Consider the following 27,232-nt stretch of genomic DNA (forward strand, 5'->3'; position numbering starts at 1 on the left):
CTGAGACAGGACAGACACTGGCTGACTGACTGACTGACCGGCTGTCTGTCTGTCTGTCTGCTCACTTCCAGCCTGCAGGAGCTGGTGTCTACAGCCCCTCATTACTAATCAATCAATCAGTTCTCTCTCTCTTTATCTCTCTCTCTCTCGTTCTGACCTTTAAAGGGGAACTGTCACTGTAGGCTTCAACATGAATATATGACAGACTTGAAAAGTTTCAGGTTCAAGAAGTGAATTGTGTACTTTCTCCAACAGCTATGAGATAAACACAAACACGTTTTTTTCTATGAGATGTAAGCATCCCATCCAATGGCCTTTGATGTCTTTGTGTGGTCTGGTCTAGGGTTTGTGAGCTGTTACAGGGAGGAGCAGTGATGAATAAGAGCTACCAGCCCCATGAGGCCCACATCCCCTACCTGCTGCAGCTCTTCATCGACTACAACCTGTATGGCATGAACCTGATCAACCTGGGCGCCGTCAAGTTCCGCCGGAGACAGAAAAACGGTAAGCGACAAGGATTTAGCTGGCTGGCTAGGAACCCTGCCAAAGCCACATGAAACACAGCCTCTGTTTCTTTCTTTCTTTTTCATAATCTCTTTGACTGTTTTGGTTGGCAGTAGTGTAGTACCTAAGGTTGTGTGTTGGGGGGGGCTCGGGCACGGGGGCCGGGGGGGGGGGGGTTTATGTCCAGTCTCGTTAGACCAAATCTTATGTTGTTTTCTGCTCTGATGGTCAGTGTAGGCTAGGCAATGGGCATCCTCCTCCAGAGTCCTGCAGTGCTCTAGCTGTGTGGGGATCTGTGGGAGGACAAGGGGGCTGCCATGCTTTGTGGCATGATGATGTATTAGTTCTTGCAACGGCCTTGCTGCTGCCTCTCTTTCTCTGTTTCGCGCGCACACACACACACACACATACCTCATGCATCCTTGTCATTGTGCAGTTTGCTAGAGTACGAAATGAACTACTACTCTCTTGCTTTACAAAAGCCTGATAGTACAGTGAAGGATTTCCCTATGAACAGGACTGCTGTACTGTAGGAAGAGAAGGCCAACATCACAAACTCACACAAAAGCATACACCAGAAGAGAAGAGAGCTAGAGAGAGACAGCGAGAGATGTGGGAGGCACACTGCTACACATTCTACTGAAAAAGTATTCTGGAACACCTGTTGAGCATTCCATAAAATAAGTTATGATATGGAAAAGATAAACATAAAGAATAGGTCCTCCTCAAACCCCTGACACTCTACATGCCTGAGGTGCATTCCTGCTGCCTTGCAGCCTTCTTCTGTTTGTCTAAAAGCCTGATGAAACAAGCCCCTCTGACCATTCATAGAAAAATAAGCACCAGAGCTTTGAAACTAAAACTATTTGGCCTACACTCCTGGGTCATATACATTTACATTTCTGGCATTTAGCAGACGCCTTTATCCAAAGTGACTTGCAACAAATACATTTGTCTAAGTAAGTGAATCATCTATCCATCAGTCCTCATAAGAAAAAGTAATCTATGCTAGGACCAGCATAGCAGGACCGTTGGCAGTCACAATGCTAGAAGAAGGAAGAATTACCTCTTCTTTTTGATTTTTATTAATTTATTTACAGTAGAGAAACTGTACAGGGGGGTAGTGGGGATGAAGAGGTCTTTAGGAGGGACAGTTAAGATGTAGCCTGAAGAGAAGGGTCTTCAATCTATGGCGGAAGATAGGTAGCGACTCTGCTGTCCTGACAGCAGTGGGAAACTTGTTCCACCAGCGGGGCACCAGGACAGTGAAAAGCCGTGACTGAGTAGCACGACTGCTGCATCCATGTAGAGGCGGCGGAGCCAGGCGGCCAGCCGAGGTGGAAGAGCGGAGAGATCGGGCAGGGGTTTGGGGGCTGACCATTGCTTGCAAGTAGGGAGGGGCTGTTCCCTTTGCTGCCTGGTAAGCGAGCACCAGGGTCTTGAATCTGATGCGAGCTGCTACCAGGAGCCAGTGAAGGGTGCGAAGGAGGGGGGTGACATGGGAGAATTTGGGGAGATTTAACACCACATCTTCCTCTACATGAACATTGTAGAGGAAGAATCTACAGAAGCGTGCTGTCGCTGTAATGTTCGCCGCACAGGATAAGTGCAAGCTTCTACAAGCTTGCAGGGTTTCAGACAGCCAAGGAGCATGTGGCCTTGAGGTCAGTGGACAGAGAGAGTCGAAGGTTGAGGAAAGAGTGGACAGGTGGGTGAAGGAGGCTGCATCAGTGGATAGAAGGGAGAAGGATTCAACAGAGGATAGGGAGGATAAGACAGAGGAAGAGAGTGGTGAGGGAGAGGGTACGCAGGTTGCGATGAGAGGATACAGTGTGGGTAGAGACTGACTGGGAGGGGGTGGATTTGAGGGGAAGGGAGAAGGATACGAAATGATGATCAGAAACTGGAAGAGGGGTGACAGTATGGTTGGAGGTATGGGAGGATCTGGTGAAGACAAGGTCGAGCTGATTGCATGCCTTATGAGTCGGAGGAGATTGGGACAGGGTTAGGCCGAAGGAGGAGAGAAGGTCAAGTATTCCAGACGAGTGAAGTGGTGCGCCGTCCTCAGGGAAGAAGCTGAGAAGGACATCCATCTCATCTAAGAAGTCGCCAAGCTGACCTGGTAGACGATAGATAACGACAATGTGAAGTTAGACAGGGGAGGTGACAGAATTGACCATAAATGGTGAATAACATCCCTTTAAGACTAATTAATCCCACCTGTCTAACTAATCCCACCTAGCCATTTGTCAAATTCTGTTCTGATTTCTCTCCTTACTGTTTTTTGACGGTGTGTCATTTGAAAGTGCTTTTCTTTTAAAAATCTGAACAATGGCTTAGAAAAATATGTGCACATCTAGGTAAAATTACATGCTGGAGGTGATGGTTATGACATGCTGTACAGTAAATTCACAATGAAATAAAAATGAGCTTTGTTCCATTAATGGCACTTCAGAAGATGTAAGTTTTAATTTCATTTACGAGATGTGGATGAAACATTTCCACATCAATGTTTTCTTTTGACTCTTTAATAAAAGCTTTTACAGGAAAATAATCTCGGTTTTAATATCACACAAACATGCATTAAAGAGGTATGGCATCAAAGTGCATACACACTAATGTAACGAATTAATGAAATAGTATCAAATGCATTTCTTCTCAACGGGTTCCTATGTTATAGAATAACCGGTTTTGTTACTTCACATGCTCCTTGTTTGTGTCTGACACGCATTTACCTCATTGCACCACTTGGCGTTGTGTGCCCCCATTGTCATGAATGTGTGTACATTTATGTACAACCATTCATCTTGATAAATCTCACATTTCGCTTTGAAATAATTGTACGCATGGTTTACTCACAGATTTGTGCGTATGCAGCATTGATAAATGAGGAGCCTGCACTTTTGAACCTTACTGTACAATACATAGTGTTACCGCATCTGGTTGCAAAACAAAACAGCAAGCGAAGCTGGACATTTGATACCTTCCAGTGAAAATGATCAAGTTGAGGCTAGTATAGGCTTAATTTAGGGTCTGTCTCACATCAACTCCTTTCATTAGAGAGAGTAAGCCTGTACACCAGGGGAATTCGTTTGATACCATTACTCATTCCATTCCATGCATTACAATGAGCCCTCCTCCAATTACCTACCTCCACCAGCCTCCCCTGCTGTACACTAGCCTAGACTTCAGACCCCTCAGTGGGAGTGGGAGACCAAGCATTTCCCCCTCAGATCTTGGGTGGACTTGGCCTTCACAGTCTTTCTTTCCTGCCTGATAGCTATGAGTCAAACGGCAGATAGCCGGTTCCTTTTGATCATGGCTAAGCCCTAATCTGCTCAAATGGGACAGGTATGTCCGCTTTTCCCAGGCCAGTAGAGACAAGCCCAGCATGACCCCACCATGCATGGAAGGGTTAATGAATCGACAGGAAATCCCATCTTGAGATGAACAGGTTCTTAAATACGTTCACGCTAGACTCTCCCCAGACAAAGAGTGGGCTTGAATGCTAAATCCACCTCTGGATTGACGCAATAAATAGAATGGGGTTTGCAGTGCCCCACACAGTACAAAAGTGCTGAAAAACGGTATGATGAGATGTACACCTGTTTACATTCATCTGTTTTAGCTCTCACTTGAAAGTAAATTTTTAATCTAGGATTAGGTGTAGAAACGAAAGAGTTGGGATTTGAAAACATGTTGTGCAACATAAGGTTTGACTCTAGCCGGTGTGCTTTGCAGTCTTGTCTTGCACTGTTGACATTGTTTTTGGCCATTACTATTAGAAAACATGTTTTTGAAGATTGTCTCCAAATGTGTGTGTGGGTGGCTGCGGCAGAGAGCTGTCCCTCAGCCCCAGAAAGACAGCGGCCCAGCAGTAGGCGCAGCACCAGCCCCTTGAAAAGCCCCTGCAACTCCAAGCTGAGTGACAGCACCCTGGGGGGCACCTTTGTACGCTGGGAGGAGGAGGCCTTACCCTGGTAAGTGATGCCTCCCAGAAGCTCCATTCACACGTGGTCCTTCCCTTCTCTCTCTCTCTGTTTTTATTTGTTGTCTTGCTCGATCTTGCTACATGTGTTTTTATGCGTGTGATTTTCCCTGTTGATGGTGTGCATGCACGTTGTTTGTTCATCTTTCTTCCCCGTATTGCAGTTCTCTTGTCCTGGAGGACGTAGAGAGGCAGAGCACCTGTGAGCTGGAGGCAGACGCCGTGGCTGCTGACATCCTTAATCGTCTGGAGATTGAGAGTAAGGACACTGAGGATTCCCTCAACTATCAGCCTTTAGTCAAAGCAGTTCACACTGTGTGTCCAGCTGGTGGGCAGGCAGACACAGTGCACATGAAGAGAGACTGAGGGAAGTGCTGGCTTCTGCTGAATCAGCCGTTCTCTATGTACCTCAAACACAGATGAGGGAATGAGGCCTTTTTCTTTTCCATATCAAACAGAGTCTGTCTCTCAACCTACTGCCAGGCTCCTGCTCCTCAGCACATCAGATCAGTTACCGGCCCAAAACAAACACAGTCCACTCTGCTGTGTCTGTCTGTCTGCCTGGGATCTTCTGTTAGGGGAGAGAGAACAGAGAGGGAAAGAGAGGGAAAGAGAGTGAAAGAGGGAAACGGAGGGAGCTCTGAGGATGGGAAAGTTTGAGCTGATTGAACTGAAAACACAAAGCAATGAAAGCACAATCTGTTAAGGCTATGTATGCAGAAGCTGTTTGAATATGCATCTGCCGGTGAAATGTTTTCCAAGCCCTCAGATTTCTCAATTCCACTATTAAAATGTATTTTACAGCCTTTCCTGCTATTTCCGATAAATATTAAACACAACAATGACACAGCAGAAAGTGCTTGCATGCTAGGAGTTGTTTTAGATTAGCTGTGCATAGAAGAAACTGTACATGTTGGCCACGGTCACACACACATCAATTATCTCTGTTAGGAAGAAAGGAGGGCGCACCAGGGCAGACAACATATGTGCTTTCATCATGATTTTCCATCTGCCCCAGAAAACTGTTATGTATAAACTGTTGAAAAGGAGCTGTTTAGGAACGATTCTCTCATTGAGCCTGTGCCCAGTCTTCTGAGTGGTTGGAGCTGTGTGATCTTTTAACTTGTGTGCATTGACTGTCTTCTTCTTATAACAAAGGCTCTTGCTGAGCTTATTGTAGAAGTAGAGAAAGGAAAATGCAGATGTGTGGTCGGTGTGATGACAATGCCATGTCTGCTGTGTGCAGATCAGATCGGCAGGAACCCCGGTTTGCAGGCCATCTGGGAGGATGAGAAGCAGCGGAGGAGGGAGAAGAACCAGGCTTCCCAGATGGAGAATCCAGAGTCACAGGGTGAGCCTCTACCTCTGCATGGCACAAATCCTCTATTACAACATTACTGTTATTATGCTTTTAAGCACTGAGTACATAAGCCACAGTATCTGCTATGGAAAGTTCCCAAATTGGGCTGTGATTACACATCCAGGATTGTCTCTTAGTCCCACATCTCACTGTCGCTGTATCTCTGGCATCCCATGTGCAAACTGACATCAAAGTGTAGCCTCTAAAATAAATATGTTATTTGTCCCAATAATGTTGTCTGATGCTGTTCCAGATCGCGGGTTTGTCGCCTCGACTGAGAGCGAGAGAATCTTCATGAAGAGGTTCAAGGACATGCTGAGGGAAAATGAGTTTAATGTGTAAGGAGCCACTTTCTCTGTCTTCCTTTTTAAGGGGGTGAGGCCCAGGCTCACCACTGCTTTTCCCAGTCTTTAGGGCAATTGAACAGAAAGTCATTGTCAGACAATTGCTCCATTTGTGTGAGTGAATTACTGTGGCTGGTTTGGGAGTTTTTCGAAGGCTGGAGGGGCAGAAGGGGGGGGGGGGGGGCGGTGTGGCGTTTAACTCATTGAAAGAAAACACATGGTGCTTCCAATTGCATTAGGAAGACAACATGTCTACTGCCGGAGACCACATAAGTTGCGTGTTTTAAGAGAAGTTACATCTGTTTTGTTTTTTATTCTTTATGTTAAACTATATGAAAGACACTTGTGAGTGCGTACCTCATGCCTTTTTGGTTACTGAATGCATGGCGCTTCCTGGTTCCTCCTGGTTCTGTCAGTGGCTGGGCCAGGTTGGAGAGGGGTTTACAGTACTCTCTACTATATCACTCTGCTCTCCTTCCTCCCCTCCGTGCTGAGCAGAAAGTATTTCCTGTTATAAATAAAGTACAGTTGGCTCCATGCGTGCCGTTACATCAGGACCAGATGGCTTCGATTCACAAAGCCTGATACCAAAGGAGAAGAAAGCTGAGAGGAGAAATCAAACAGCTTTGTCATAGGCACAGCAGTATGGGAGTAGTTTGGTCCTTGGCAGAGGGACCCGTCTCTCTCTCACGTGATGGAGCTCTGGCAGCACGGTGCCACACACTCAGCTCACAACTCACTCACTCACTCTGTCTGTCTGTCTGTGTCCGTCTGTCCGTCTCTCACTCACACATATACTGTACTACACACAATTTCTTTCTCTCTCTCGCTCGCTCTCTCTCTCATCAGTTCCCCTGAGCTATAGTACAAAGCCAGTGGAGGGGGCGGAGCCTGTAGTCAAATGTGTTAATCGCTGCAGGAATCTCTTGGCACCTGCTGGGCTCCCCCCCTGTAGCCACTAAAGTCGTTAGCGACGAGACTAATTAACACAGAATGAGACAGTCGTGCACGGGCTCGTGTCTCTGGAGTCCCTTCTCACTCATGCGCCGCGCACAAGAAATAAGACATTCTCGTAGAATTATAGAAAGGGAATGTTGCCTCTAAGATGGAGGTTTTTATTTTTAATTCATGCATAGCTCTTTCCACCCTGGCTATGTATGCTACCTAGTGTATATTTCAAGTAGTTGCTAAGTAGTGAGTTGCTAGGCGGTGAAAGGGATGCAGCACGGATGTCGGAGCCTGATAGGCAGCCTGTAGCCGAGAGGCATCTGGAGAGATGCCCAAGAACTGCTGGCTGTCTGCCAGCTTTCCATTCATACCTCCGTCTACACACACAAGCGTGTGCACACACACACACACACACACACACACACACACACACTGGAGCCATTTCCCCTGATTAAGACAGTAAGGGATGCTAATAAAACATGACTGCTTGAGCACACGGTCCCAGGGGCCCTCTCTATGACTCTGGTGATAACCTCAGCAATTACATGCCCACAACAGAGTTTCACGTGGAATTGTTTGATGTCTCTTTGAACAGGACTCAGTCAGGTTCTGTGGACGGTGGTGAGGAGCAGGAGTCTTTCCCAGCTGAAATATCGCTACACCCCGATGTCCTGACCCCAGAGGAGCTACAGTGCACACCTGCCAACCAGGTGGAGGTGCACAAAGACATGCAGACAGGTGAGAGCATCACTTCTGCCCCTTGTCACACTTTTGTAGTCACTGTCAGAGCAGGTGGACTGTGAAATCAACATTTGTCCTAATTTACCCTACCACTACTGAGTCAGAGTGTTTTAAGTGTGACACACAGTGTGAATCTACATTAGCATAATCTGCTCACTTGGTCTGCCAAGTCTCCCGTAGGAGTGGTGGAAATGCCAGGGACAGCACTCTCAGAGCCAGAATGGCATACGCCTGTGCCTCATGCTGAACCCGCTCTGTGTGTGTGTCAGTAATGATAACCCTGCCCCTCTCTCTCCAACCTTTTTTTCCATCCACTCAGACACTAAAAGGAGCAGCGGTAAAGGCCCAGAGGAGGCCATCGTGGATGAGGAGGCCATTCTGAGTCTGTTGGAGAGCAGTCAGACCTTCCTCCCCCTCTCTCAGAGATCCAACAATTCCCCCATACTAGGTAAAAAAAGAAACACACAACACTGATTACTGTGTTCATTTGGGCTGCAAAGAACAGCTTATTCTACTGTTTCTTACCCAACTCTAAAAGCTTTAATCAGCATATTATTTGTATTGAAGACTGGTCTCCAACTGGTCTCAAGTCATTGAGAACAAATGATCTTTTGCAATAACAACCTGGTTAGTTTAGTGAGCCATAAGCTAAGCTGTCTTTGCGTGTATGTTTATGCTGCAGACAGCAGCCAGGACCATGCCATGGTGGACCTGTTGGTAGGACTGGAGGATGACGGGTACCAAGCGGCCCCCCTGAGACAGAACTCCCAGCGTCAGCTCCCTGGGGAAGAGAGCTGCTGTCTCTACAACAGTGATGAAGAGGAGGCGGGGCCTGAGCTGGAGAGGGAGGAGGCAGAACTCAGTCTCGTGATGTCACAAAGATGGGACAGTGACCTTCCCGAGCAGTCGTTACGAAGGAGGTGTCTACCTTTTTGTTTCATTAGCTTTTGTTAAAGCCACAGTATGTGATATTTCCACTCATTTTAAATGAGGAAATATTCCCCTAGATATTGAAGAATTTGACTTACAGATAACCTACAGAACCTGCAGTATAACTCGATTGTTTATGTTTTTGTTGTCAAAGGAGACCTGTGTATATAGCCTCAGATGTTATTTTGTTTGCATCAGTCTTACATTTGTATTGGTCATTTCTCAAGGTGGTTGATCCTGTTCTTTGTTGATTCCTCACTGAATTCACATGGTATATACGTCATCAGACATCCCCAGACAGCCCCAGTCATCAGACATCTGTCAGTCAGATGAAGGTCACCCTTCTGCTGTTAGCTGCAACTGTGAATGTTTTAAGCGGTGCAGCTCATTATTTAATGAATGTCTCTGTTATCTCCTTCTATAGGCCTGGGGTTAAGGATGCAGATGATAGCTTCAGTGATGAGTCACAGGGTTCATCAGACGAGGAGATGGAATGGAGTGGCAACAACTCCCTCTTTGCTAATCTGTCCATCCCCCAGCTGGATGGGGCTGCGGACGAGAACAGTGGTGAGCCCCATAACATGTTTAAAGATAAAATACAAGGTCACATACATTATTAACTTCTTCCTTGGAATGCTATCATGTTAATTTTCCTTGGAATGCTATGGTCTTAATCATGTTTTTTCTCTCTTATCTTATACCTAGATTCATCGTTAACAGACAAAGGCTCCAGGACCCATTCCTCCCTCACAGTCACTGACAAGATACTGGGGAAGAGGAACCCTTTCGCTGGGGAGACAGTCCACCTGGAGCCCCAGTCATCAGCTAAACTCCTCCTGGAGTGTAAACACTCTGAGCATAGGCAAGCTCTCTCACTGGACACAGAGGAGCCAGCCGACAAGCACTTTCTCTCCAAAAGCTCTCTCAGTCAAGATGGTAACGAGTGTTCCACTGGGTTTAAAGTGAATAGGGAGATCCCCTACATCCAGCCAGTCAAACACCCCATCCCCTGCAACATCGCAGAGGTCTCTCAGATCTGTGTGGACAAAATGGACGTGAGGCCTCTGTACACCTACGAGAAGAAGACGATGGCTCTTGATGAGTCGGACTTGGATGGCTTTCCTTTCGGCAATGGGAAAATCACCCAGAGCAGGAAGAAGTACAGCAGCATCAAGAATGTAGAAAAGAATCGCCTGTCCATCCTGCAGAACCACAGGAGTTTCTCCCTGTGTTACTCAGAGCTCAGGAACTGCGCCACCAAGACAGATCTGGAGCTGAGTCAGAAAGATTGCAAAAGCCCCATACTGAGGAACATCACCCCAGCCCCCTGTCCTATAGAGGAGGATGAGCTCATGGCCCCCCAGGAGGGTGAGTTGGGCCAAGGCAGCGAGGAGGGGGACATGGGGGAACTGAAAATCAGATATGAGGACTATCAGGAGAACAAGACTGAGAGGACTATAGTGGCCCAGCAGGAGGCTCACTATAAGTTCTTCCCCAGTGTCATTCTCTCCAACTGCCTTACCAGATCCTCCAAAAAGGTGGTGGGGAACAAGCTTGTTGATGGCTGTAGTAAGGTAGAGCAGGTGGAGCCACGCAGATCCAAACTGAAGCTGGGTAAGAGGAGGTCTGGCGCAGTGGCCCAGAGGTCAAAGGTGAATGCCCTGGAGAGCCCAGTGTCTGATAGCCAGGTCAGCACAATCTTCACGTCCATCACGCCTGCCTGTCTAAAGGGCACGGACACAGAGGAGAAGTCAGTCATGGAGGAGAAGTCAGTCATGGAGGAGAAGTCAGTCATGGAGGAGAAGCCAGTCTTGGAGGAGAGGCCAGTCATGATGGAGGAGCCAATCACTGAGGAGAAGCCAATTACTAGACCCACAGAACCACTGCCAGACCCCCCTGTCTCTGTCTCTATCCCTGTCCCTGCAGGTCCCACTGAGGCCTCTGTGGAGGGCAGGCTGGCCCCACTGCCTGACCTCCCAGCAAAAGTAGTCTACACCAAGGCCTCAGGTTTGCCTGGCAGCAAATACACTTTGAGGGCAAAACGTAAGATGAGCTATGACAGTGAGGACGGGGAACACTCAGGTGCCTCTCGTGTTAAACACCCTCTCTCCCTCAGAGACAGCCTCAAAGACAACTACGTCCTCAGTGCACAGGAACTCAAGTATCAGAAACGACGGAAGATGTCAAGAAAGGAACCACCCATCATCATCAAGTACATCATAATCAACAGATTCAAAGGGCAGAAGAACATGTTAGTGAAGATGGCAAAAGTGAACAAAGATGAGCAGCGGGTGATGCTGACACCAGATAGGCTAGAGCAGTACAACAAACTGGCCCCCCTCAAGGAATCCTGGCCCAAGGTGCAAGTGTCTTGTGTGGTCAAGTTTCCCCTCAGTGAGCCAAAAGTTAAGAAACAGCCCAAACGTAAGGCAAAGGTCAACACCACAACAAAGAAAATAGTCAGCAGTCCTCCTAAAGCCACAGTCACACGGGGTGAGAGGATAAAAAGGACTAAAGGCTGTAGAACCTCAACTCTGCCCTCTCTGCCAGCCCCTCACCCATGTTACTGTGAACTCACAGATGACCATGATACAGAGTACACTGATGTGATGTTGGGACTGGGTTACCTGTCTGACAGAGCCCCCAGCCCCACAGATTCAACACCACCCCGATGTTGGTCACCTAGTGACCCGCTCATGGACGACAAGTCCTCTGACCAGTTGATTAACCCATTAAATGATCCCTGTCTCAGTTCCGCTTGTCAGGAAACCCCCTCACAGTCCTTCGGTAGAGGTGCCCGGAAACAAAGTCGGACAGCCAGACACAAAAATATAACAACATATTCAAAAAGACAGACTAAGTCTGCTAGTAAGCTTCCAGAGGAGACCCAAGTCAAAAAGGAGAGCACAAGAAGTAAAAGTGCTGGTGGGCCTCCCAGACGGAGAAAGAAAGAGCCAGAATCAACTGAAGGGACTAGTGTGGATGATGGCTCTGTAACTACTACGAGACCTCGAAGGCTTAGAAAGAAGAAGGTTGAAAAACTGGACAACCCCCCTGTAATCAGAGACTGTGAGACTTCCCAGCTCCTTTTCCCAGAGGATGAGCTGCAGCCTCTTGATTCTTCATCCGAGGGTATCCCGCCCTTTCAGCAGCAAGCCAACAAAACAAACCACACCCATGAGAGCTCTCAGACTGTCTCTGGCTCCACAACCCTGTCCCAGTTCATTGAACCAAAATCTGAGGACTGTGAGACTTCTATAATGGAGCTAAACCAAAGCTTTGTTGCTCCAAGTCCCCAATCACAGCCAGACCCACTTCAGAGTGATGAGGACTCTTCTTTAGCAAGTACTCAGGGCTGTACTGTAAAGGCAGAGATTACTCCTGAGGAGTGCACACCCCCTCAGGTGAAGTCCCTACCTGTCCCCATAGTGAGGGACAATGACGGTGCCCCAAAAGCAGGCTCCCCCCACACAGGCCTTAAAAACGGGGAAGTACCGCCCCTGTCTGAGACCCCCTCCGGGCTCGCTGTTCTGAGGAAACTCCTTCAGAAGAGGCAGCAGGGGCAGTGCCTCCCTCCTCAGCCAGTGGGCACAGAGAACTCATCCACCACAGTTCTGCCCCCTGGCACTGCACCAGACCCTGCAGCCAAATCCACAAAAGCCAGGAGAGTGCCGTCCACCACACCACGAAAGCCCAGGGCCCCCAGAACTACAGCTCCCAAGGAGAAGAAGCCCAGGAGCAAGAAAGGGAAGAGCACTCTTTCTCAGCCAGAGTTACCAGTCAAGCAGGAGTCCACCATGTCAGACGACAGTCCAATATTCCTTTCAGACCCAGGTTTGGACAGCTGCTACTCTATAGAGGACAGCTTATCCCCAGAACTCCCTCACAACTACAACTTTGACATCAACGCCATTGGGCAGACTGAGTTCTCCAGCCTGTACATGGGCAGCCAGTTTGTTCTTACTGATAAGAACCTGCCTCAGAAGTTCCTGAGTGATGTGACTCAGGAGGCAGACCTATCCCTGGTTCTGGGGTTTGAGAAAAGGCCTGGGAGGTTGCCTGGGGTGGGGGAGGAGGTCCAGAGGGGGTCAGACTGGAACAGGGCTGGATCTCTCAGTCCTGACCTCTTTGACAGGTCAGAGAACGGCAAGGTTGTCTCCAACCATCTGTCTCCTCTGGACTCTGAAAGGATCCTGAGGAGCAGAGAGTGGGGAACCTCTCTAGGCAAAGTCTATGGCCTGAGCCATTTCCAAGGATTTCAATGTGAAAGAAAAGAGCTGTTGTTTTCTGCCCTTGACCCCATCTTACCACTGCCTTTAAGCTCTGCGTCTTTCGCAGACAACGAAGGATCACCGACTGGTGACCTAATGGAGGGGAATGATGCACTAACGTCAACCACACCCAGTAGTTCTCCTCGTTCAGTTAGCTCTCTGTCACAGGTGAGATCCAGTCAGCTCCTCAGGGGGCCGGGTGGAGCCCACATACTCAAGCCCCTCATGTCACCTCCCAGCCGAGATGAGATTCTCACCACTCTCCTTGACCTGGATATGTCCGAGGCCACCTTCCAGGAGCCCTTCTGCAGCGACCCCTCAGATGCTCCAGGGAAACCCAGGTAAGATCTCATAGCTTCTGAGGTTTAAGCATACAGAAGATTACACATATGGCTGTGCTGGTATAAAATGATGTAATGATTAATTGTGGTATTTTGAAATCGTCTCTAGGGAGGTTGGTGGACGTAAGCTAACGGTGGAGACCAGACTGGCTAAGGAGCTAGCGGAGTTCAGCGGGGACCTGTCCCTGGAGGGGCTGCAGTTCTGGAAGACAGCCTTCTGCGCCATGACCTGTCCTGGCTCCTCTCACACACTGGGAGCAGAAGCCTCAGAGGCCACCAACTACCAGGCTGAGCTCAGTCCCTCTTCAGCCGGGGACCAAAAGGTCATCCTCCTCCCCTGCAGGAGTGCACCCAGCCGGGAGCGTGTCCAGCTATGGCTCGAAGCCAGGAAACAGTACGAGCACCTGCAGAGGGGGAGGAGAGACATGGGAGCACTAGGGAGGCCAAGGTTAGAACAAGTAAGAGAGGAGCCAACAAACAGGACTGAAAAGCCTGCTACCCTTCATTGCCCAGTAATGAGTGATGAAGGGTTTCAGAGACCCTCAGATGTAAGGACTCAAAGGGAGAGGGGACCCAATCTGTTCCTACATATATCTCCTGTTAGGGGGGTGAAGACTCAGGACAGCCCCAAAGGGGTTAAGCATGCATCGGACATGGGTGTTCCAGAACCCAAGGAGGAGTACTACGCTAAATCCATCTCTCCAGACTCGCCAGACCTGCCAACATGGCAACAAAACACCCAGCCCAGCCCCTCAGGGCCAGGTGGAGCGGAGGAGAGGATAGGGTCAGCTCTGGAGCCTCTGTCACCCAGGCTCTGCACCCCACCTGAGAGGAGAGAGGAGAAACAGTTCCTCAGTCCCTCTCCTTTCCCCATGAGAACAGGGGATGAGGAAAGGACCAGCCCCCATCTGCTCCACAGCACCCCAGTCCTCAGGAGACACAGACCCAGGAGCGACTCAGAGCTTCTGTGCAGCACCCCTGTGAGCGAAGGTGAGCTCTTTATCCTCCCACAGGCTATTAGCAGCTATCACTATCATCCTGCCCCACTAACGCATGACCATGGGAAATTACATTAGCGATAGCATCCGCTCCGACTGCCGTGAGTCTTTTTTTTTTTTACTGGCGTTTCTTACCTCAAAGTGTGAAATTTTTATGGCTGCCATTAAAGACTGCATAATTGACTAATCAAGCGTACGTGAACGGTTAATCCGTCATGGTAATTAATTGAATTTGTTTTAATGTGATGGAATCTTCTGCCCTGAAATTGTTTTGTCCTCCTTATTATTCACTGCACCTCCCCTGCTCGGCTAACTTTGGGTTTCTGTCCTGTCTTCTCGCAGAGGCAGAGTCCATGTCTCAGAGGCTCCAGCATCGGAGAGGCCACACAGACACCCTGAGGAGAGTGCTACTGACCACACAGATGAAGGTCAGTCCAAACACTGACACTTGAGGCCTGTCTCATTTAGACTACTGGCTCCAAATAACCTATTTAGACGTGGGTCTCAATCTACCTTCGTTAGAAATGTCTGTAATGGCTTTTAGCATTTACTTTATCTGTTTTTCAAATGCTATGCTCTCTCTTATTCAAATTGAAATTCCTTTTTATTCCTTACCTCCCAAACCCAGAACCAGTTTGCTGCTTTGAATGTTCCAAAGAAAGACAACTCTCAGATCGAGGGCCCAAGCATCAACAACTCGTATGGTTTCAAAGTCAGCATGCAGAACCTCCAGGAAGCTAAAGCTCTGCATGAGGTGAGGAGACACACACACACACACACACACACACACACACACACACATGCACTCTCCCCGGACTCAGCCGTACGCATACAACAAAGTGCAGTGCAGGGTCCCGTGATGCTGATGAAGGGAAGGTTAAGGGCAATATGACATGGCTTGTTTTGTGTTTCATCTCCAGGTGCAGCACCTGACGCTGATCAGCATGGAGCTTCACGCGCGGACCCGGCGGGACCTGGAACCTGACCCGGAGTTTGACCCCATATGTGCCTTATTCTACTGCTTCAGCTCTGATGCGCCTCTGCCCGACTCAGACAAGACCCAGCTGACCGGCGCCATTGTGGTGGACAAAGACTGCCAAGGTGATGGCGTGTTCTTTCCCATCATCATACGTCTTGCATTGCTGGCTTGTTTTATCTGACTATCTGGGAATAATGTTAATCTGGTTATATTTGAAAAGACAGCATTTGTGACGTATTTGTGTCTACTCTTTGTCCCCACAGATCACAAAGGTACAGCTCCCCTGCTGGTCAGATCAGGAGTTTCAGGACTGCAGGTCACCTATGCCGTAGATGAGAAGCAACTGTTCCAGGAAGTCATCACTGTAATGAGGAGGTATGGGATCATCGTGTCCTTGATCCAGATATAGTTGGGTTCAGTCTTCAGAAGAGATCTTGGATACACTGGTTTTATTGGTGTAGCATTATGACAGTTGTGTAAGATTTAGCTGAATGGTCATGTCAGAAGAAAGCCCAGATTTCCCATCTTTGACAAAATGTCCAGTACTAGAAATGTAATTTAAAGGTATCTGATAAAAGGTCTTTTTTATTTTGTTTATTTTCTATGGATGATTTTCTCAATGTTTCCATTGTGGCCAGTGTTCAACATGTGCTATGGATCCTGCATGCTAATGTAAGGCCCTCCTCTCCTGGCAGGTTTGACCCAGACATCCTAGTGGGCTATGAGGTGCAGATGAACTCCTGGGGCTACCTCCTCCAGCGGGCATCAGCGCTGGGCGTGGACCTGTGCCAGCAGCTCTCTCGCGTGCCAGGTATGGGGGCACTAAATCTGTCTGGCATAGCTGCCACAACACAACTCCCTCAGTCCACTGACTTGCGATGAAAAAAGGGAAGACGAATAAAGACCAAGCACTTTCTCCCCAAAAGAGAGCAGTGACGTAGCAAATCCCAAGCTTATCACTCGTGTTTATTGTGAGGATAGCTGCATATTTGTCCATGATTTTTGCAAAAGTCATTATCGGTGCATAATGGTGTCTGGTAGTGTGGGGTGCTGAGATTTAGCTAAATCTGATTACTTTGAAATAATGTGCTTATGTGTTTGTGGTTATGCTCGTCTCAGTGTAAATCAGTACATTTGCCCTCAAACAGAATAGTTTTCTTTAATGTACCCTGCCAGTCTACAGCCAGCCGTTACATGGAGATGAACAGAGCATCTGTCTGGAAATTGGTCCTGTTGTCTGCTCCTCACCGAGTGCTGTAATTGCTGTCTGTTGTCCTCAGGTGACTCCAAGGAGAACCGCTTTGCTGCAGAGAGGGACGAGTACGGGGCTGACACCATGTCGGAGATCAACATCATCGGACGCATCATGATCAACCTCTGGAGAATAATGAAGACGGAGGTCACTATCAATTACCAAATATCAAAATAATATTATCAACCATAACATCTTACTCATTTGCTTCTTTCCCCTTCCCCTCAATGATTTCTTTGATGGTACAGCTGCAGATAATTTAGATATGACTGTTCGCATGTTCATGTTATCAAGGTATTTTAATTTTAACTGTGTGTGTTTTGCATTTGTGTTTTCAGGTGACATTGAACAGCTACAGTTTTGAGAATGTGGCCTTCCATGTGCTTCACCAGCGCTTCCCCCTGCACAGTCCTCGCACCCTGTCTGACTGGTTCAACCACAACACTGATCTGTACAGGTGGGCTCCGTCCTCCTCCTGGACACAATCACATTACTGTTCTCCTGTTTGATATACTCACATTATTCAGCCATCGTCGCTCTTTGTCTGCAGCACCATTTGACCAGATGCGCTATATATAAGAAGTTGATTTAACAGTATTTTCTGCTTGCTCTTTTGTTTGCTATATTGTCATTCAGTCTTAAGAGTTCTAAATGTAACTTTATCTCGAGTGGGTCACGTTGGTTACCAAGTGTTTTGTGTTGTACAGGTGGAAGATGGTGGACCACTATGTGAGCCGGGTCTGTGGCACCATGCAGCTGCTCCAGCAGCATGACATTATCGGCAGGACCAGTGAGCTGGCCAGGGTCTTTGGCATCCAGTTCTACCATGTGCTGACCCGAGGATCACAGGTCAGTGTTTCTGGGGTTCATTCACAACGTAGTTGTGTTTTGTTGTGCTTTGGTGTAGACACTTGTGATTATTTTGCAGCTTGTAAGACAATACTTGTGGACTGTTGAACTTTGGATTGAGTTTAAAATTATTAAAGTCAAGGTCCACTGTCTCACTATGCCCTCCCCCCTTCTCTTCTCCTGTCCCAACAGTATCGTGTTGAGTCCATGATGTTGCGCCTGGCCAAGCCCATGAACTACATCGCTTTGACGCCCAGTGTCCAGCAGCGAGCCCAGCAGAGGGCGCCGCAGTGCATCCCACTGGTGATGGAGCCCGAGTCCCGCTTCTACAGCAACTCTGTGGTGGTGCTGGACTTCCAGTCTCTCTACCCCTCCATCGTCATCGCCTACAACTACTGCTACTCCACCTGCCTTGGCCACGTGGACAGCCTGGGAACGTAAGGACCAACGCCCAGACACACACTCTTTCTTTGGTAGTGTAGGATACCACTCTTGGTACTGAGACCAGCTACTCCATTGCTTTTTCAGGCCTGATGAGTTTAAGTTTGGCTGTGCCTCCCTGAGGATCCCCCCTGATCTCCTGTACCAGCTCCGCAATGACATCACCATCTCACCCAACGGCATCGCCTTTGTCAAGGTACAGCTCTGACAGGATTTGTATATGGTTGTACCATCCGTTGTTCCAACTACAGATGGGTTTTTATTTAAAAAAGTGGAGTGGCTTATTGTGTCTGTATGTGTGGTCTCTGTTCAGTCTGCTGTACGTAGGGGGGTCCTACCCAACATGCTGGAGGAGATCCTGAACACGCGGATCATGGTGAAACAGTCCATGAAGACCTACAAGCAGGACAAGGCTCTGATGCGGCTGCTGCATGCCAGACAGCTCGGTCTCAAACTCATCGCTAACGTCACCTTCGGCTACACCGCCGCCAACTACTCTGGCCGTATGCCCAGTGTGGAGGTGGGCTTATACTGATGGCCTGTCTCACATCCTCTCCCCCTTCTCCCCTATACCCTTTCAGCTGGGTTTGCAATAACCTCTCAAACATTTATTGGAATCCTTTTTTCCCCCCTCAGGTTGGAGATAGTATTGTTCACAAGGCCAGGGAGACCCTTGAGAGAGCCATCAAGCTGGTCAACGACACTAAGAAATGGGGAGCCCGCGTTGTTTATGGGGACACAGACAGGTAAGAGTGGAGGCTAGATAAGGATGTGTTGTGTTAAACATCCACACCCACTGGTATTCTATAACTCGTGTTTGTTTCCTCCAGCATGTTTGTTCTGCTAAAGGGGGCCACTAAAGAGCAGGCCTTCATGATCGGCAACGAGATTGCTGAAGCAGTGACCGCTACTAATCCTAAACCGGTCAAGCTGAAGTTTGAGAAGGTAGAGTCAATCCTCAGTGTGGTCGGCAATAGCAATGCTGTCTGTCTGTCTGTCTGTCTGTCTGTATGAGTGTATTTAAAAGTATCCTGTTAAATCAACAGCCTTTACACTCACATCCACTCCCAGTGTGAATCGGGACATCGTTGACGTGTGTGTGTCTGTGTGTGTCTGTGTCTGTGTCTGTGTCTGTGTCTGTGTGTGTGTGTGTGTGTGTGTGTGTGTGTGTGTGTGTGTGTGTGTGTGTGTGTACCCATGTGTGCATGCAGGGGTGTTAATTGCTGATCCGTTCGTCTAATCCGTCTGTGTGTGATCCCAGGTGTACCTCCCCTGCGTACTGCAGACAAAGAAGCGCTATGTGGGTTACATGTACGAGAGCCTGGACCAGAAGGACCCCGTTTTCGATGCCAAGGGGATTGAAACGGTGCGACGAGACGGTTGCCCTGCTGTTTCCAAGGTAACCAGCAACATTTCGCCATTTCTAGTCTGCTCTACACCCATCACAGTCACGCCAGATTGCTGCAGCCCGTGCTCAGACTCTGATAATATTGCACACATGTTAATCAGATATCTGAAACCCTGTCTGAACCTGTCTGAACATGGCACATGTAATTCCCTCTGACCTATGCTGTATATTCTACTGCAGAGCTATAATATATATATGACTATTCTACTGTGAATACCCGTGTGTGTGTGTGTGTGCGCGCTCTCCCTAGATATTGGAGCGTTCCATCAAGCTGCTGTTTGAGACGCGGGACATCAGCCAGGTGAAGCAGTTTGTGCAGCGTCAGTGGGTGAAGGTCCTGGAGGGCAAGGCCAGCATGCAGGACCTGACCTTTGCTAAGGAGTACAGAGGCAGCAGCTCCTACAGGCCTGGGGCTTGTGTCCCTGCTCTGGAGCTCACCAGGTGTGTGTGTGTGTGTGTGTGTGTGTGAGAGTGTGAGTGTGAGATTAAGGAAGCATGCTCTTTGGAGTAACGTGTGTGCTGAGAGACCTCCCTGTCGACTGGCGGTGAATCCACTTACTGATTCCCTACAATGCTCATTGTCTGCTAGTACTACTACTGGCCTCTGTGTACTGTACCTGAGACAGTTGCTTAGCAACCCAGCCCTTAATGGGTAGAAAAATCAGATTTCAGAGACTTGGTTAAGGGGAAAATATGAGTGTGATTCATGAGGAATATGACCATTTATTACAGTAATTTATACTGCTGCAGTACAGAAACAAAGAATTAGATGTTTTATTCAGAGGTTTACTTTTTCTTCTTCTGAACCAAATGATGGAGTATATTTTTTTCAGGAAATGTATTACAAATGGTTTTATCACTCATACATACATGTAACAGTAACTGCAGATATGAGATCTTAGTAAGAACGAGCAGGTTTTTGCAGGTTTCTGCTGTATGGTGATTTCTCTCTAATTCAATTCAATGAGCTTTATTGTCATGAAGTCCAAATGTAAAAAAGTAAAACATCTCTCCCTTTCCGTCTTCCCAGGCGTATGATGGCCCATGACCGGCGTCTGGAGCCGCGGGTGGGTGAGAGGGTGCCCTATGTCATTATATACGGGATGCCAGGCATGCCCCTCATCCAACTGGTGCGGCGCCCCCTAGAGGTGCTGCAGGACCCCAGCCTGCGCCTCAACGCCACCTACTACATCACCAAGCAGATCCTGCCCCCGCTGGCACGCATCTTCCAGCTCATTGGTGTGGATGTGTCCAGCTGGTACCAGGAACTACCCAGGGTGAGACTCTTTAGGAGGAGTTTTACTGGGGGACCCCCCTGCTCTCCCACCAAGATGTTCCTAATAGTTAGTCACTATTCACTGATGTGTTGATTTAAACAATTGACCTGAGTGATTTGATGTTGGCAACACAAAAAACAGACATACCACTGAAACAGAGATGAAGGCTCTTGAGAGCTTTGTACAGACCGTTGTGCAGACAGAGAACAAAATGTGAAAAAAACTGTCTATGGGTACATGTCAGGAATCAAATGAGACGCACAGCAAATCTCAGTGTTACTCAAGTCAGTGAGAAGACTGGAAGGGCTTTTTTAATGTGGAACTGATGCCACCTGGTGGTGAAATGTATGAAAGGCACACACATTCAACAGCCCTCCTGCCCTTCAGTCTGAGGCAAAGTTGTTATTATTATTATTATTATTATTATTATTATAATACAACATTTTAAAAGACTCAGTCCTGTCAAAATAGTGAATTAACGTCTCAATCGTAAAGACTTGATGACAACGTTTCCCTTGTATCCTTCTCATGTCCTAAACTCTGTGGGTTCTTGTGCGTGTCCAGGTTCAGAAGGCATCGTGTTCCACGACTGCCGGAGGAGAGGAGGTGGGGAGGAAGGGCACAATCTCCCAGTACTTCACCACGCTGCACTGTCCTGTGTGTGATGAGCTCACCCAGCTGGGTGTGTGTGCACGCTGCCGGGCCGATCCCCAACGCGTCGCTGTCACTCTCTACCAGGACATCCGTCAGTGGGAGGCCCAGCAAGACCAGCTGCTAAAGGTGAGATTTTTTCTTTAACCTTTTATGTATCCAGGTTAGTCTCTTTGAGCTAACTTTTCTTTTTCCAGAGAGACCTGACGGTGTTTTGAGGAGGCCAGCATGGGGTCAGGACATAAGCTAGCTGATAATGAAGGAGTTGACCATAACACACCACAATTGTATCCCTTAGCAGTATGATGAAGTGTGGTTGGTGAAGCTGATGAATCATGTGTACTAGCACTGTGACTACTGATGGCACTTGTTCTCATCAAAGGTTTTACTTACGATGACTTACTTAGACAAATGTACTTGTTGTAAGTCGCTTTGGATAAAAGCGTCTGCTAAATGACTTAAATGTTAAAATGTGATCTACTGTGTTTGTCTAAACCCCACTACCTATGCTTGTGTTGCTTCAGATTTGTAGAAACTGTAGCGGCAGTGCGGACAGGCAGATTCTGTGCGTGTCGCTGGACTGCCCAGTGCTCTACAAGCTGTCCCGGGTCAACCGGCAGCTCTCCAAGGCCCCCTACCTCCGTCAACTCCTGGAGCAGTTCTGAACGGCCCGTCCCGCCCCGAGCGCACTGCTACTTTGGTGCTAAACGCTGTCTCATTCAGCCCAGTGTTTGCCTGTCTTTTCCTCTTTTTATTTTCCTTTTTTAAATGGTGCTTTGATTGAACCCTTTTGGGTTTTAATTTGGTCCTGTTGTTATTTGTTGTACAAGTATTTCTGCTTGTGCAGACTGGCTGGGTTCGGCCTCCTGTGGGAGGTGAGGGGTTTTTCTAAAGCTTGTTTGTTCTCATTCGCTGCCGTCTTCATTAGCTGCTATTGGTTGTGAGTGAAGCTGATGTTTTCTTCAGGTGATGTATTTGAAGACTGTCTTGTCTGCATCATATGGCATTAAGTGCAGTCTGATCAAAGAGGACTCTTGTACCATTTTTATTTTATATGCGCTGTAGCAATTTGACTTGAAACTCTGAACAAGGAGCTCCTAACCACCCTAAAAGACTGACTACATAAACCACTGATACACTTCATTTCTTTTTTATATCGATTGCAATCTTTTGTAAATAGTTGTACAGTGCCCATCTAAATTCTCACTGTGTGTCAATATAAAAAAATAAAAAATAGTAAAACCTCTAAACAGTGGTGAAATCAAATAGTTGTTTTAATGCATTCTGCTTCAGGGTGCCATGTTTCTATATTTCTTTATTTTAGCCTCGATTGTATTGAAGTCCATTTTTGGCAGAGCATTGTCCTTACAGGCTACTCTGAGGCACTGACATCTATCAAGAGAGGAGGGGGAGTATTCATTTCAGTTTTCACATCTGGGACTGTTGCAATACTGTATTTTGATAATTTATGGCAAGAGTATATATATTATTTCCTTGTGCATATTTGTTTTGTACACATACTGTATTTCTAATGCTTTCTCCATGGTAAACAGTTTTGTCATCTACCCATGTAAAGATTGATTTATATTGTTTCCCATACAACTATACACAGGATTTGTGTATTTGTACAAATGTAAAAAAATATGAAGGAAATGTGATTTCTGGTTTGTTTTTAATGGACATTGCTGTGGATGAAGGTTCAAGATTGATATAATAAAACTCAATGTATACAATTATTTTACTTGTGTCTGTTAGATTCTGCTCATGGTTGTGATTTTCATAGTTTTAATAGAAAACATGAATCAAATTAACACCAAGATCTGAATGAAGGCTACAGCTAGTCACGAGACATTTGATCACAGCACAAGACATAAAATGTACAATTCTTCTAGAAAATATTCTTTTTTTGTTTTGTTTTTTACAAAAAGTGCAAAAAATAAACTTCCTTCAAACAAAGGTCTGACAAAAACAAGTCATTCATAATCAGGCCCCATTGGTAGCTAAATAATCTTAATTTGAAAATGAATTCATAAGATTAAATGTGCGATAACGAAAATTACATTTTTGAAGAAAAAAACGAAAGGAAATCATTTTTAGTGTTCAGTTTTCTAACTTACAATTAATGATCAGAAACTTAAGCAACTGTCTCAGGTACAGTACACAGAGGCCAGTAGTAGTACTAGCACACAATGAGCATTGTAGGGAATCAGTAACTGGATTCCCCGCCAGTCGACAGGGAGGTCTCTCAGCACACACGTTACTCCAAACTGCTCATGGAAAACTGGCCCCTAATGCACAGTACTATACAGCCTCCATGTATGTGATTATTAGCTGATTACTAGTGTTGGGGGGAGAAAAATCTATATTGCACAGTACTGTAGTGTTGAACTTTTACACGGGAGTTAACCAACTAAAGGAGTGCAGGACAAAGGACAATCACACACTAATAGACATAAATAGACAAGTTTCTCTGAAGACATAGCTCTCATTCTAGAATAGAATAATGTCTTTACAGCACCTAGAATTGTGGTGGATTTCATCCCCAACCCTTAGTCTCTCTTCTCCCTGTCGAGAGAGAGCAGCAGTTTCCGTCTGGGTGATTCTCCCAGGAGGGAGATGGAGTCTGAGAAAGAGGCCACTCCTGTGGTCTCTGTGGGCTGGGCATTAGAGGAGGGGACAGAGGGGGCAGTGGTGTCTCCTGATACTCCAGCAACATCAGGTGGTGAGAACACTTTGTTAGGAGAGTTAATAAGGCTTGTGTCATCCATCTCTATGACCTCAAAGTCTGCATCATTCCACTGGTCTGCCTCATCATCATCATCATCATCCTCCTGCTGTTGCTGCTCCCGTTCATCCTCCTCTTCCTCGTCATTGGCTCCTGAGTCCAGCAGGGCTTGGCGGTACTCTCTGTCGTCAGGCTCCCTGCGACCCTTGGAGCGGGGCGTCCTGCCCGGGCCGCTGAGGGAGGAGGCCAGCTTGTACATGACAGGGAAGAGGATGGAGGTGATGGTGGAGGTGCCCAGGGCCAGGTACATCAGCAGAGGGTGTCCCTGGATCTTCCCCAGTAGGAACCCTATGAGGGCAGGCAGCACCATCTCTCCCAAGGCCGCCCCCACCACAAAGGCAGCCGCAGAGCGGCCCGTCACTGTGGTGTACTGCTCCACCCAGGAGATGCCGCTGGGGAAGGTGGTAGCCATGGAGATGCCGTAGGCACCAGTGCAGATCCACAGGGCCACCGCCTCTCTGCTAAAGAGTGTGAGGAGCAGGGAGGAGAGGGTGCAGCCCACCAGGCTCAGCAAGATCATGGTACCTGGATGCACGCAGGCTGCAAAGAAGATGGCCAAGCCCCGGCCGGCAGCAAACGTCCCCCAGAACAGAGAGTTGAGCCCTGCTGCTTCACGCTCGTCCATATGGGCATAATCCTTAGCGTAGGTGAAGATAAAGGAGCCGTACGCTACCTCAGCCCCAACATACCAGAAGAAGAAGAAGAAGAGCATGGTGATGAGAGCGTTGTGGTGCTTGGACACCAGGGGCTTCCCTGAGGGGGTCTGGGATCTGTCACGAGCTGGGATCTTGCGGGAGTAGAGGATGAAGAAGAGGAGGGAGACGAGCAGGATGAAAGACCCAATCACAATGTAGGCCCACATGGACTTCATGGTGCCAGTCCTGCTGTGGACATAGTGGAGGAACGTAGGAGAGACAAGGGCTTTGGACACCTGGTCTGTGACAAGAGGTGACTGGGAGGTCACCATGGTTTCCATGCTGCTGTTTTCGCCCTTGCCCATGTCCACGTCGATGTCCAGGAGCGTTCCGAAAATCAGCTTGGCGATGATGGGCGAGACGAAAGCCCCTGCAGCGAAGCTGAAGTGCAGGGCCTGCATGTGGGGTCCAGCCTGATCCCCCCAAGTGTTCAAGATGAGGACATTACCAGCTGCAAGAGAGAACAGCATCAGATACATTCACTTACAACCGTATCTTATGTTCTTTTTTTCTGTCAGTACAGTATAGAGATTATTTGCCATCACTAACCTGTATCTAGAAAGCCCATAGACACTCCAATAGAGGACATCAGGGCAGTGAGGAGAAGGGCCTTCTTGCAGAACGGGATTCCAAACATTCCAAACGCTGTAACCAACATTGAAAAGCCTGAGGAAGGGAGGGGGGGGAGGGGGGCATAGAGGAGAGTGAGGAGGGGCGCGGACCGACCGATTCTGAAATACTACATTTATGCTGTAAGAATAGCTTCTGACCAGCAGGCATGATGCAGCATATTACAACAATGGTTAATCAAAAACACCTACAAATCAACAAAGATTCTAAGGATGGGACATATTATTAAGCTTTTTCAATGAACACCATTTATTTGTGCTTTCTCTGGACTTATTCTAGTCTGCAAGTCTTACCCAGTAGCAGATGGTGGTTCATTATGTCAAAGAGAATCCCTCCCAACACAGAGCCGCCAATATAGCCCAGAGAGCGGCCGACAAAGATGTAGGAGATGTTACTGATGTTCTCGTTCACATTGATGGCGAGGTCTTGAAACGTGGGTCCTAAGACAGAGATACTCATCCCCTGGAACACAGAAAAAATAAAACCCCTTAAGGCCAACATAAGTTATCAGACAAACACAAAGCATAAGATATGATTTAATACACATTCAGTTTCATATCAGGTCAAAGGTTACCATATCCAATGGTTGCCACTTTCCATATACATATTAACATCAAATCTGAAATGTTTTCATCCCAATCACAGTAACAAGTCATTACAATTTGTAGGCTAGATTTGGTCTGGGAGGGTTAAACTGCTCTGAATGAGGTTGAAATGCCAGTTGTACAGCCATGAGTGCAAACTTCCTGTTCATTCAGGATACCAACCGTCAATTCACCTGAGATGGGGGAAGTCACCATTATCTTGAATGACACTAAAACCACAACTCACTCATGTGCTCCACAAATTCACTAAAGAAAGGCATGGTCATTGGGAATATGCATTATTGTCTATGCACGGTTTGCATACACTAGCAATATGACTATATTTAAGACAACACAAAAGAGAAGGCTACTGCACATTTCAGGGCCCCGATAAAGGTTTCTCTTGAAGGGGAAATAATCAGCAATCTTTACCAGTCCGAGGAATGACGCACAGAGCGCCAAAGTGATCATCCAGCGGCTGCAGGCTCCAGAACCGCTGGCGCTGCCACCTCCACCGACGATTTCAACATCATCGAACCCTGGTTTCGAGCTCCTCTTGCCCACCTTCATAACACTCTTCAATGCTCGCCTCGTGTCCTTTCTCTTGTCAAACAGAGTGTCTTCCTCTTGGTCATCGTTATCATCCTCCTCCTCCATTCTAGCGAAACGAACATGCTTCTTTTTCACGACAGGATCTCTGGCAGCCGAGGCAGACATGGCAGACCTGTCAAATGATGGTTAATGGACAGTGATTAGTAAACAAATTGCGCGCACTGGCTGACTGTCGTGCGCCTTTCCGTGGACGACACGTTCTAGCACCGTATAATGTATTGTAGATCGCTCTAGCAGATCAATCATTTAGTCATCCATCGCAGAAAAAGGTCGGACTGGGAATTGGGGGGGATGCATACTACAGCTGTTGTGGCTTCCTATGTTAAATCTTGTGTACTAAAGGCTCAGCTGAGAGAGCTGACGCGTCGTCAGCCGACAGGAAGTATAGTCATATGATAGATAAATTGATAAAAAACGGCGACCTCTACAGTCCATTTTATGTTCGCCTTAACTGAACAGAAATGTCCATGTATTATATGTGATTACTACAAAAATAATAATGGATTTCAAATTACAATAGAAACTTTGGTAAAATCTTCTAAAATCTAAATCGATGATGAGTCAAAAAGGGAAGGTAAAGGTTGTAGTTGAGTTGATTATATATTGTAGTATATATGTAGGATTGTAGTGCAATGTCACCCTTA

The 27,232-nt window shown here is 47.4% G+C and overlaps 2 protein-coding genes across 3 annotated transcripts in view; one reads left to right on the forward strand and one right to left on the reverse strand.

The window, feature by feature from the left end:
* The window catches only part of rev3l (REV3 like, DNA directed polymerase zeta catalytic subunit), a 39,966-nt gene extending 16,948 nt beyond the window's left edge, over window positions 1-23,018 (forward strand). The window contains exons 4-32 of the mRNA XM_083689005.1: window positions 344-504; window positions 4,343-4,484; window positions 4,657-4,751; window positions 5,739-5,843; window positions 6,106-6,190; window positions 7,740-7,882; window positions 8,205-8,333; window positions 8,568-8,805; window positions 9,240-9,382; window positions 9,521-13,427; window positions 13,537-14,417; window positions 14,768-14,853; window positions 15,054-15,179; window positions 15,346-15,526; window positions 15,668-15,779; window positions 16,100-16,215; window positions 16,685-16,803; window positions 16,995-17,113; window positions 17,364-17,505; window positions 17,698-17,942; window positions 18,034-18,142; window positions 18,260-18,466; window positions 18,583-18,692; window positions 18,777-18,891; window positions 19,208-19,345; window positions 19,605-19,795; window positions 20,385-20,631; window positions 21,196-21,411; window positions 21,807-23,018. Of these exons, the coding sequence (XP_083545131.1) occupies window positions 344-504; window positions 4,343-4,484; window positions 4,657-4,751; window positions 5,739-5,843; window positions 6,106-6,190; window positions 7,740-7,882; window positions 8,205-8,333; window positions 8,568-8,805; window positions 9,240-9,382; window positions 9,521-13,427; window positions 13,537-14,417; window positions 14,768-14,853; window positions 15,054-15,179; window positions 15,346-15,526; window positions 15,668-15,779; window positions 16,100-16,215; window positions 16,685-16,803; window positions 16,995-17,113; window positions 17,364-17,505; window positions 17,698-17,942; window positions 18,034-18,142; window positions 18,260-18,466; window positions 18,583-18,692; window positions 18,777-18,891; window positions 19,208-19,345; window positions 19,605-19,795; window positions 20,385-20,631; window positions 21,196-21,411; window positions 21,807-21,947 (8,749 nt within the window). The 3' untranslated portion in view covers window positions 21,948-23,018. The remainder of the gene's footprint in view (window positions 1-343; window positions 505-4,342; window positions 4,485-4,656; window positions 4,752-5,738; window positions 5,844-6,105; window positions 6,191-7,739; window positions 7,883-8,204; window positions 8,334-8,567; window positions 8,806-9,239; window positions 9,383-9,520; window positions 13,428-13,536; window positions 14,418-14,767; window positions 14,854-15,053; window positions 15,180-15,345; window positions 15,527-15,667; window positions 15,780-16,099; window positions 16,216-16,684; window positions 16,804-16,994; window positions 17,114-17,363; window positions 17,506-17,697; window positions 17,943-18,033; window positions 18,143-18,259; window positions 18,467-18,582; window positions 18,693-18,776; window positions 18,892-19,207; window positions 19,346-19,604; window positions 19,796-20,384; window positions 20,632-21,195; window positions 21,412-21,806) is intronic.
* mfsd4b (major facilitator superfamily domain containing 4B) lies at window positions 22,166-26,892 on the reverse strand. 2 transcript variants are annotated; one of them, XM_083689006.1, is made up of 4 exons: window positions 26,409-26,892; window positions 25,686-25,854; window positions 25,312-25,428; window positions 22,166-25,213 (listed from the first exon to the last, which is right to left on the reverse strand). In XM_083689006.1, the coding sequence occupies exons 1-4, from the start codon at window positions 26,691-26,693 to the stop codon at window positions 23,832-23,834; spliced, it is 1,953 nt and encodes a 650-aa protein (XP_083545132.1). In that variant the 5' UTR covers window positions 26,694-26,892; the 3' UTR covers window positions 22,166-23,831. The 2 variants fall into 2 exon arrangements, with proteins under 2 accessions (XP_083545132.1, XP_083545133.1); XM_083689007.1 differs by having other exon boundaries at window positions 25,686-25,879; window positions 26,409-26,525.
* Window positions 26,893-27,232: the final 340 nt, after the last annotated feature.

Source organism: Argentina silus (genome assembly GCF_951799395.1).
Source record: "Argentina silus genome assembly, chromosome: 17".
In the NCBI taxonomy this organism is placed as follows: domain Eukaryota; kingdom Metazoa; phylum Chordata; class Actinopteri; order Argentiniformes; family Argentinidae; genus Argentina; species Argentina silus.

Excerpts from the sequence above, each read along its gene's own strand:
- mfsd4b (XM_083689006.1), bottom strand. The coding sequence starts at position 26,693 with ATGTCTGCCTCGGCTGCCAGAGATCCTGTCGTGAAAAAGAAGCATGTT. Across the intron at positions 25,855-26,408 it reads GTGCGTCATTCCTCGGACTG|GGGATGAGTATCTCTGTCTT; the intron begins GTAAAGATTGCT and ends TCTGTGTTCCAG. Across the intron at positions 25,429-25,685 it reads GAACCACCATCTGCTACTGG|GCTTTTCAATGTTGGTTACA; the intron begins GTAAGACTTGCA and ends TCCCTTCCTCAG.